This window comes from Vulpes vulpes, chromosome 9 (assembly GCF_048418805.1).
Source record: "Vulpes vulpes isolate BD-2025 chromosome 9, VulVul3, whole genome shotgun sequence".
Classification (NCBI taxonomy): Eukaryota; Metazoa; Chordata; class Mammalia; order Carnivora; family Canidae; genus Vulpes; species Vulpes vulpes.
The window spans coordinates 40,299,898-40,310,590 of NC_132788.1; the positions used below are offsets into that span (position 1 = coordinate 40,299,898).

Here is a 10,693-nt window from a genome sequence, read left to right on the forward strand (position 1 = left end):
AAACTAATCTATAATTACAGAAATCAGAATATTGAATGGCTCTGGTGGGGGAGGACTGGCTGGAAAGGAACATAAGGGAATTTTCCACAGGGACGGCAATACCCTACATCTTTGTTGGAAATATTGGTTATAAGGTTATAAAAGTTAGTCAAGGGGATCCCTGAGTGGCTCAGTGGTTTAGCGCCTGCCTTTGGCCCAGGGCATGATCCTGGAGTCCCGGGATCGAGTCCCGCATCAGGCTCCTGGCATGAAGCCTGCTTCTTCCTCCTGTGTCTCTGCCTCTCTCTCTCTCTCTCTCTCTCTCTCTATGTCTATCATAAATAAATAAATCTTTAAAAAAAATAAAAAATAAAAAAATAAAAGTCAAAAATCATCTACTTGTATACCTAGGATCTGCCCATTTTAGTGTTTACATTTAAAAAATCTAATTCAGTCTCTCACTCTCTCATGTATACACACATATACATATATCATGATGCTGTTCAATGATTTATTATTCAATTAAGTCACGAACAATGTACAAAGTCTAAAATGGTGGGCCACAGCAAAAACACATTTAATTTTGGATTTGTTGTACTAATGTTTTTATGTTCTTATTTATTATTTTCTTAGGCTAACAGTAATACGATTTTGGTTACACTTAGCCTGGACCAACTCATGAGTGGCGTAAATAACAGAATATACTAAAAAAACAGTACTGACTTAGAATTAAATTTTTCCTATGACAAAGATTTTTTTTAAGTCACTTAAAATAGAATTGCAAATACTTTGGTCAGAGACATTTGGATTTGCTTTATAATTTAAACATCTTTCTAAATTCCTAACTACATAGATAATAAAGCTACGATAGGTTAATGTTTACGAAACAAAAAGATGAGAAAGAACGAGCCATCTGAAAGGCAAAGGGAAAAGGGTGCACAAAGGCCCTGAGGCTACAAAGACCTGGCTTGGGTTAGGGAACTACAGAGGGCAGTGAGAACTCCAATGAACTGGGGCAGGAACCAAGTGAACCTGGAAAGTTAACCAAGAACTGCTTTATGCAACCTTGTAAACCAAGGTAATGAGTTTAAATTTTATTCTAAGAGTAATAGAAAGCCGTTGGAGGACTTTGAGCAAAGTCATGATATAATCAGGCTCACATTTCTAAAAGACCATTTTTGACTACTACATAGAAAATGTCAGCCAGGGGCGCCTGGGTGGCTCAGTTGGTTAAGTGTCTGCCTTGGCTCAGGTCATGATCTTGGGGTCCTGGGATTGAGCAGAGTCCAGACTCTCTGCTCAGTGGGGAACCTGCTCTCTCTCTTCCTCTGCCCCTCCCTATACTTGTGCTCACAGTCTCTCAAAATAAATATATCTAAAAAAAAAAAAAGGATGGAGCAGAAGCAAGAGAGAAAGAAGTGACCTTGACAGGTCCATTGCTAGTTCAGGCAAGAGATTCCAGTGGTGGTAGTAGAGATGGAAAGAAGTAGGCCATCTGTAGATATATTTTACAGGTGGAACCCGACAAAATTTGCTGATGGATATGGTGGGGCAAAGGAAAACTTAAAAATGAAACCAAGGTTTCTGGTTTATGTTATTTACTCACATGGAAAATACTGGACTGAAAACAGGTTTGGAGGTGGAAAACCTAAGTTTTATTTTGGACCCATTAACTTTGAGATACTGAAAAGTATTCAAGAATAGATGTTACCCTGAATAGTTTTGAGAAGAGTCTTGAGTGTAAAAAAATTAATCTGGTAGTAAGCAGGATAGAGATGAAATTTAAAATTATAGGTATTCATGGAATTCCCTAAGAAGAGATAGAAAGAAAAGAGCAGGGGAACTAGTCCAAGTTCTGAGGAAGTCTTTTATTTATAGGATAGGACAGGAAGAATAAAGAAACCCAGTAAAACAGGATGTGGAGTGGTCAGAAAGGGTAGTGTTTCATGGAGGGAATGGCCAAAGTTTCTGAGAGATGAAGGAAGACATGAACAGAGAATATCTTTTGGTTTTGGGAACATAGATGCAATTTTAACGGCATAACTGGGTAGAAGTCAGATGAAACTGAAAACAGAATGGGAGATCAGAGATAATAATGTTCAGCAATGACATTGCTGAAATCTGACAGTTTTTAATGTACAAAAACAGTAATTTCAATGATTCCTTTTTTAAAAAGTTTTATGGAAGAAAACATGGAGCACTATAGAAGGGAAAATGAGTCAAGTAGGGCCAGGAAGGTGGAAGGAAAGGGTTGTGGGTTTTAGATGGAAAGACCAAAGCATGCTTGTATAGCAATAAAAAGCAACTATCAGCTGAAAAAAGGTGAAGAAAAGGGATGGAAGACTTGGTTATCGAAGAAAAAATGTGAAATAACCTTTACAAGGTGTAGATACGTAAACTAACTCTAGAACTGCAGTGGGAATATTAGGCACCACTTAAGAATTGTTGATCACGAGTGTACGATCAAATGCCTACAGAGATAAGACAAGTAAACAACTGAAGCAGGCTCAGTGGACATGAAACTCAAGAATATATATCCAATCTAAATGGGGTGGCCACTGGATTGCTGCCACCAAAACTGTCAATCCTATGTCGCCACATCCTCTGATTTTTCAAGAGGAGCCAGAAATCTTGTGATGTATCTTAATTTTAAAGACTCTTTATATTGACGAAAACAGAGGTTGCATTTACCCAAGGTTGTCCATTTGTTAGAGGAGAGTGATCTGGAAAACTGACTTGAGTTAGTTGAGATGGAGTGACTGTGATGATGAACTATTAAATTAAGCTAGGTGAAGAATATAGAAGCTAAAGGGAGTTAATGGTTAACAGTGAAGGTGGAGGAGTCAGTGTATTAAAGGAATTGATGAAGACTGGCTCCTGATACCTCAAGTTCTTGAGCAAGTGAGCTCAAGGCGAGAGACTAAAACCACAGAATGTATACAATCAAGATGTTGGGGCCTATGTTGTTTTTAGAAATTACACATTCCAGATACATCAGGGGAGTACAACAAATACATGCAGAAAGATCAATGGGATAGCATTATTTAAATTCAAACATGTTAAGATCTTTGTTGCTTCGCTGACTTTTAGAAAATACATCATAAAACTATAATGAGAAAACCATCAAATTCCAGTATTGGGACATTCTACGAATACCTGACCAGTACTCCTCAAATATCAAGCTCATCAAAAACAAGGAAGTCTGAGAAAGTGCCACGGCATAAGGAGACATCGTAATTACATGTAACGCGGTGCCCTGGATGGAATCCTAATATTAGGTAAAATCGGGGAAATCTGAATAAACAGGGGATTTTAGTTAATAATGCACAAAATTGGTCCACTAATTGTAACAAATGTACCATACTAATGTAAAATGTTAATAGGGGAAACTGGGCACCAGGTACACAGAAATTCTTTGTACAATTTTCTCAAAAAAAAAATGTTTTCAAATGTATCAAACACTGCTCTAAAAAACACACTTTATTAAAAAATACGTATCAGAAAACCGTAATGAATAAAACAACCGCTACCTACAAATTCCATACTCAGTTTGCTTAATAATGGTCAAAACAGTAAAAGCCTCTTTTACTACTTCATGATTCCTTCCCTACCGGACATGAAATTTCTAAATTCGATTTTTACTCCCCTTTATTTCTTGACTACTTCCACTAATCTGCATATATACCTGAGCAACACATGGTACTGTTTTACATGTTTTAAGATTCTATGTATGTAAGTTGTCACGCTATGTACGTCCTACATCTTGCTCTTTTTTTGCTTCGTATTTCTGGGTCCAGTATTGATGGACTGGCACAGTTCATCGCATGAGCATTCCATTCAAGTATGTTCTCTTCCGTGGATCTTCTGGTTTCTTGCTTCTACTGACAGTGCTGGCTTACATGCCAAAGTTTCTACAAGGCATATACACTCAGGAGCAGGACACTAGGGTAGACTATTTGAAATTTTGCCAAATGGTTTTCAAAATGGACGTAACATTTACGCACACACCAGCAAGAGCGTGGTGTACCTTGACTCATAAAAGAAAAAAAAATCGAAAGACATACAAACTGGATAATACGTTTGCCTCATTTACGATCTGTCTCTCGTGTCCACGTAATCATTTCTGCAAACAAACAGAGAGCAGCTCCTAGCCCCGCAAAGGCGCAAAGGCGCCATCACGCCAACCTCTCCCGGGCCCCCGGAGACGCCGACGCCGACGCCGACGCCGACGCCGACGCCGACGCCGACGCACGCGCGCTTCCGGCGAAAGCTCAACGCAAAGGCGAACGTCGGCACGCTCGGGACGTCGGCGACGTGTTGGACGCCCTGGAAGGCCCCTTTCCGGGCTGTCTGGAAAGCTCCAAATGTCAGCTTGTGTTGGTCTATTGCCTCTTTTCCACAGGAAAGAAAAATATTCTGACAGGCTCTCCTTGTTCTCTGAGCAGAACCCCCTTCCCCAGAGAAGCTGCGTCCGCCTCTCATTTCATTCAGGCAGTGCTGCGGGCAGCCCGTAGGCCCTTGTAAGGAGCGCGCTGCCGCCCCGCCTCCTTCCTTTCGGCCGGAACCGCCATCTTCCAGGTAGGGCCTGCGCGTGGCTCCCGGCGCCGCGTGTCCCGTAGACTGAGGTTCTGAGCCTGTAAGCGGTGCTCCCGGCACTGAGGCCCTAGGGAGACGGTGTAGCCTGTCCGGGGCCCACGGGCCGGTGGCGGCGTGGGTGGTGGTGGGGCTGTGCTCATGCAGACTGGGTCTCCTGGGCCCGGGGCTGAGCACCAGGCCGCGCCCTGCGCGGGGAGACACTCGACGAGAGCGGAGCCCGGGCGCTGGGCCGAGGCAGCTCGGGTCGTTCTGGGAAGGGACTTGTTTTCCCCGTGTCCCCACGGCTTCAGCTTCGGCGTTCTGGGCCTCGGGACAGGTTGTGTGGGGCCGCGTGGCCCAGTACTTTGCGGCCTCTTCAGTGTGGGGTTTTGGCCTCTGCTGGGAAGCCTGAACTTGTGATGTTCGTGGTTGGGGGCCTAGGGAGCGGGGGCCGGCCGAGGGGCTGTACCCTCCGCGAGGCCTGGTTGTGTGAGAAACCTGGGCTCGCGCGCGGTCCGAAAACAGAATGCTTGCCTTGCAAGATGAGAGCTCCAGACCAGCTCGGCGTCGGCGCGTGGCAGCTTCCGGCGGTTTTAAATTTGGGCCTCAAGTCGCCTTTGGACCAACGGAAAGTGCTTTCAGGTTGCCGCGAGTGTTCTGTTAACGTTGGGGCAGCATGTGAATAGCCGTGTGTCCCGTTTGGAACTTTGGGGGAAAGGCCATTGCTGTTTATCCTTAGTTTTGTTTTGCTTTGTTTTCCTTTTCTTTCTTTCATCTGGTTTATAAATGTTCCCTACCAGAGGTGAGCAAACTGCAGGTTGCATTTTATGGTGGATCCTGTTGGGTACTATTGCAGCATCTAAAAGCATCACTGTTTCCTACGTTCATTATTACTTTTTAAGGCGTGTGTTGGTTCGTGGTGGGGTAGATTTTTTTCTTTCCTGGGGAAAATGGGTCTGGTGGAAGGAGAATGAACTCTGCAGTCAGGAATTCCTTCGCATTTCTGAATCTGCCACTTAGTGACTCCATGAAGCGATTTTGACCTGCAGAGTCTCTCTCCCTGTTCATGACCTTGATACTTTGGTATGAGTTGATGCAAATGTAGAGAATCTGAGAATTAAAGCAGGATATCGGGCTCTTAATAGATGCTTAGTTGCTTTTTTTAAAAAAAGTAATGGATGCCTATGTTGTAACAATGATTCGGCCTTGGTGGGTTAGGGGAAACATTGTGTCTCCTTACCTTCCATGCTAAATGAGTAAGGTATTTTGGAGTCATTTGAAATGATGTAAGTAAGAGACTGATTTATATTACAGTGCCTTCAGGTTAAGCCTGACTTAACGTAGATTTGCCGTGTAGTAGGAATAATTCTCAGTAGTGGTAGTTCTGCCCTCAAATGACCTAAAGGAATAAAAAAAAAATGTCTATAAGAGAAGGGGTTTAATCCACCATGTAAAAATGCAGGGCTGAGTCGTCTTAACTCCAACAATAAACTACCAACTAGTTAGTGATTCCAGTGCCTTTAGCATTCTGGGCTGGGTTCTACCACAAAGAGCATGGTTTCAGAAGTTTGGTTGTGTTTTTTATATTCTAATAGGGAAAGTACTGGTGTGGGTTCTAAATTCCAGTTCTGCTACCTAGTAGCTTTACTGTTAATATAAATTAGGCAGTTTTGCCAAAAATCTTATGTGCCAAAATGATGGGGGTTTACCATTTATAAGAAATACTGATTGGTGAGTCAGCTTGCTACATTTCTTAATTCTGTTGCTCCTATAGTGCAAGCATTAGACATTTTATAGTATTGTTTTTTTTGTTTGTTTGAAAAGACAAATGTCAATTTTGCATTTGCATTTCACTTTTATGCTTTCTGTTTTCAGTAATTCGCCAAAATGACCAACACAAAGGGAAAGAGGAGAGGTACCCGCTATATGTTCTCTAGGCCTTTTAGAAAACATGGTAAGTAGATTTACCCTCTTAGAGAGCAAACATAGCATACAGTCATACAATGCATTATTACTAAATGACATTAATTAATGGCACCTTCCTAACTTATTTTTGTAATAAACGAAAAGCATGAATTTCATATAGTAATTTCTTACCAGCAAGATTTAAAAATACAACTGTCAAAGATAAGTATGTTGAAAGCTAGTAAGCTTAAGTGTTTCTCTTATACTCTACACTTTTTAATCTTGATGCTAACTATACTGATTTTTTTTGGGTGCAGGAGTTGTTCCTTTGGCCACATACATGCGAATCTATAAGAAAGGTGATATTGTGGACATCAAGGTAAATTCTAAAGTTGGGTAAATAGCCTACAGAATAGTATTAGAAGGTAGAAAAGTTTAGTCTGGTATTGGAATTCAAATACTGATGTATGTTGAATCTGTTGGCTTTTTCTCCTAAATAGGGAAAATCTTCATTCTGAATAAGAGCTCATAAATGTAGAATGGCTAATTTAACTTTCAGAAACCAGGGTTATTTAAAGTGCTGTTCTTGAATCTAAGAACTTTTGTCGTTACTTGTTAACAGGTTGTGGAAAAACCAAGAGTTTGTTGACGTGGAAAGGGGTAATAGCTTAGTGCAAAATTTAATTGTTAATGGGGATGGAGGGTTTTTGTTTGTTTGTTTTGTTTTTTAAACAAGTTCTGTTCTTTTGTGACCAGTATTCAAATGTGTCCTGATACTCTGGAGCTTAATGATGATTGTCTTTTTGATTGCTTAAAGCAATGTGAAAAACACATTTCACCGGCTCTGAAAGCTCTTGAGTTGCCTTTAAAAGAAAATTTTAGAATATCTTCGTTACTTTAATAAGAATCCAGATGTAAAGGGAAGGGCAAATTGCTGGCATAACCTTTATCTCCTTTCTTAACAGGGAATGGGCACTGTTCAAAAAGGAATGCCCCACAAATGTTACCATGGCAAAACTGGAAGGGTCTACAATGTTACTCAGCATGCTGTTGGCATTGTTGTAAACAAACAAGTTAAGTAAGTAATATCAGGATTCTTTCTTGCTGATCAGTATCCCCTCATACCTACCCCCTTTTCACTTTGCCAATTGGACTTATGTCTTTATTGGTCATTCAAGTGGGGCAAATGAAATATCCTTTTAAAACTCAAGCAAACTGGGTGTTTGCCTTGTATCCTGTCAGAGGAAACAAATTGAACTAGACTTAAGGGAAAGTTTGATTAGGGTTTGGTGATAAGCAGTTCTAGTTTTTGAAATATAAAAGTATAATTAGTAAATTTAGATCTGGTTTTGGTTAAATAATATATCAAGGTCTGTCACCTCATCAAAGGAAAGCTTAAAAGTTGGGAGATTTTGAGGGCATATATGTGACACAATCGGTTAAGTGTCTGACAGTTGGTTTTGACTCAGGTTGTGGGATCCAGCCCCAAGTCAGGCTCCATGCTTAGCATGGAGTCTGCTTAAGACTCTTCCTTTGAAAAAAAAAAAAAGACTCTTCCTTTGGTCCCTACCCCCAGTAAATAAATAAATCTTTTGTTTATTTATTTTTAGAGAGGACGTGAGCAGCGGGGAGGGACAGAGGGAGAGGAGAGAGAAAATCTCCAGCAGACACCTCACTCAGTGCAAAGCCCAACCTGGGGCTCAATCTCATGACCCTGGGATCATGACCTGAGCCAAAACCAAGAGTCAGACACTCAACCAACTGAGTCACCCAGGCACTCCAGTAAATGAATCTTTTTTAAAAAGTGGAGATGTTTGCTTCAAGGCCTCTTCCAGTATGATTAATGGTTATAAATTATCCATCACCTTGCTGAGTAATCCTATCTCTTGGTAAAAGGTTCGTGGTTTATTTAATAAATGAAACTACCAAATAAAATTGAACTGTTATATTTTTGCCAAAGCAGTTACAGGAATGTTTATTCTCCCCAGGGGCAAGATTCTTGCCAAGAGAATTAATGTCCGCATTGAGCATATTAAACACTCAAAGAGCCGAGATAGCTTCCTGAAGCGTGTGAAGGAAAATGATCAGAAAAAGAAGGAAGCCAAAGAGAAAGGTACTTGGGTCCAACTGAAGCGCCAGGTGAGTGCTTGACACAGATGGTTTCTTGGTATTGATCTTGGGAGTTTTAAAACTTGCTCCAGTGATAGTTTTCTTTTATATGAAAGTTAATGAAAAAAAAAAGTTAATGAATTGAGTATGTTACTTCTTTGTTTCTGAGAGCACTTTGAAATTGATTACTGTGCTTGATATAATTGTTCCTTGCAATTTTTTTTTTAATAGCCTGCCCCACCCAGAGAAGCACACTTTGTGAGAACCAATGGAAAGGAGCCTGAACTGCTGGAACCCATTCCCTATGAATTCATGGCATGATAACTGTAAAGAAAATAAAAGACCTCAAGATTGTAAAAGTGTTTCTCTTAATTGAGTAGGAGTGTGGTTGGTGTCCTTTCACTTAAAAAAATATTTAAAGCAAACTCTTGTTCTAATTCATTGGGTGATATTTTTATTCAAATTTAGTGGCTTTTTTCTTGCTGAAAGGTGTGAGGTGGTTTATTGTACAACAGAGTATACTTGAAAACTGCCAGGTATTACTTTGAAAATATTTATAGTAGTTGGGAAATAGTCCCTTTAAATCCCTAAAGAAAAAAAATATTAAATACATGAAAGGTTACCTATCACATTCATTACATTTAAGTTCAGGGATAGCTACGAGTACTTGTAATTGTATCCTGTCATACATAGCTGTGTTTTGAGGATAAAGAACTTGCCTTTGAAGTCAACTACTTATAAATAGATTGTTTAAAGCACTGGTCTGGTTCCTACCAAATTGTTTTCCCTGTCATTTCCTGTCACAATTTTCCTGTATGGTGCTTTAGCTCTTAGGAAAACTTTGTTTTCTTGGAGGTGTTCTTTCTTACCCCAATTCCTTTGCACTTTCCTTTGCCTGAAATACTTAGACTTTAAGTTGCTGAATTTTCTCATTTCATCTTGAGTGTCATAGGTGAAACTTCCCTGATAAGAGTATCTTGAGAGGAACGAAAGTGCTTGGAATCAGGAGAAAAATTATTTCTGATTTGGGATAGTAGAATAAAGTCCTTACACCTGTTCCCACTACAGGTGTGTTTGCTTTTTTTATGATGTTTATACTTTTTAACATGTTCTCCATTAAATCTGATGTTAGAGACTTAGTAAACTTTGTCCTCCTAGGTACTGGCACATAATAGGCATTGCATAAATGTTCTTTGAATTGAGGTTTTTTGTTTTTTAATGAGCAGATGTTTTCTATTTCTGTGTTTAACCTTGTTTTCCTGTGGATTTTATCAAACTAGAATGTTTTGGATTTTGGAGGGTTCCTAACCACTTTGTAATTGGGATTATTAAGTCTCCCACATGATGTGGAAAGATCAGGAAACCTCAAACTTTATTTTCCAGCAGTTTGTGATCACCTCACTTTCTGTTGGCCCATGTAAAATGAGGGTGTTACCTCATTTCAATGAGGGATTGAACCAAATGATTCCCAGATGTCCTTTGTGCCCTTAGTGTCTATGACTCTGTTCCCCTGACCACCAGATGACATAATTGTGACAGAAGATATGGCAGAGGATAAAATCCTCAGTTCAGGAGGGCTGGTGAAGGTGAAAATATTGAGCAAAAGAAAGTCTGTAAATAGAACTGGCTTAGGGAAATTCTTAGGGCAGATCATCAGAAAATGAACTCTTTCATCTGTACAGTGTGGCAATTTTCTAATGCGCTGTTAATGGCAATAATGGAACTGTGATCTACATAAAACATTTTTGGTAATGGGGTTTCCTGGGTGGCTCAGTCCGGCTTTATGAGAGACAGATAGGTGGAGGGAAACGCAAGCTCCCTGCAGAGAACCTGATGCAGGACTAGATCCCTGGGCCTAACTTGGGCCACACACCCTTTTAAAATAAAATCTTTTAAAAACCTTTGGTATCGGATTAGTCTTTAAAAATAGTTATTCTCACAATAGAGTTCAAGACATTTTCCTGAGTCTCGATTAGTTTTAAGTTGCTTTCCTGGTTTTCTTTTTTTTTTTATAATTTTTTTTTTTTAAGATTTTATTTATTCACAAGAGACACAGATAGGAAGAGACATAGGCAGAAGCAGGCTCCATGCAGGGAGCCTGATGTGGGATTCGATCCTGGATCCC

The 10,693-nt window shown here is 40.2% G+C and overlaps 1 protein-coding gene and 2 non-coding genes across 6 annotated transcripts; all 3 read left to right on the top strand.

Moving 5' to 3' along the window:
* Positions 1-4,415: 4,415 nt before the first annotated feature.
* RPL21 (ribosomal protein L21) lies at positions 4,416-10,472 on the top strand. 4 transcript variants are annotated; one of them, XM_025996697.2, is made up of 6 exons: positions 4,416-4,557; positions 6,430-6,508; positions 6,777-6,838; positions 7,425-7,537; positions 8,448-8,598; positions 8,800-10,472. In XM_025996697.2, the coding sequence occupies exons 2-6, from the start codon at positions 6,442-6,444 to the stop codon at positions 8,887-8,889; spliced, it is 483 nt and encodes a 160-aa protein (XP_025852482.1). In that variant the 5' UTR covers positions 4,416-4,557; positions 6,430-6,441; the 3' UTR covers positions 8,890-10,472. The 4 variants fall into 4 exon arrangements, with proteins under 4 accessions (XP_025852482.1, XP_072575975.1, XP_072575973.1 ...); XM_072719874.1 differs by having other exon boundaries at positions 4,555-4,615; XM_072719872.1 differs by having other exon boundaries at positions 4,556-5,356.
* On the top strand, positions 7,242-7,312 carry LOC112918720 (small nucleolar RNA SNORD102). The gene has a single exon (XR_003234752.1). It is a non-coding gene; the product is annotated as a small nucleolar RNA SNORD102 (small nucleolar RNA).
* On the top strand, positions 7,586-7,712 carry LOC112918726 (small nucleolar RNA SNORA27). The gene has a single exon (XR_003234757.1). It is a non-coding gene; the product is annotated as a small nucleolar RNA SNORA27 (small nucleolar RNA).
* Positions 10,473-10,693: the final 221 nt, after the last annotated feature.

Excerpts from the sequence above, each read along its gene's own strand:
- RPL21 (XM_025996697.2), top strand. The coding sequence starts at position 6,442 with ATGACCAACACAAAGGGAAAGAGGAGAGGTACCCGCTATATGTTCTCT. Across the intron at positions 6,509-6,776 it reads TAGGCCTTTTAGAAAACATG|GAGTTGTTCCTTTGGCCACA; the intron begins GTAAGTAGATTT and ends TTTTGGGTGCAG. Across the intron at positions 8,599-8,799 it reads GGGTCCAACTGAAGCGCCAG|CCTGCCCCACCCAGAGAAGC; the intron begins GTGAGTGCTTGA and ends TTTTTTTAATAG.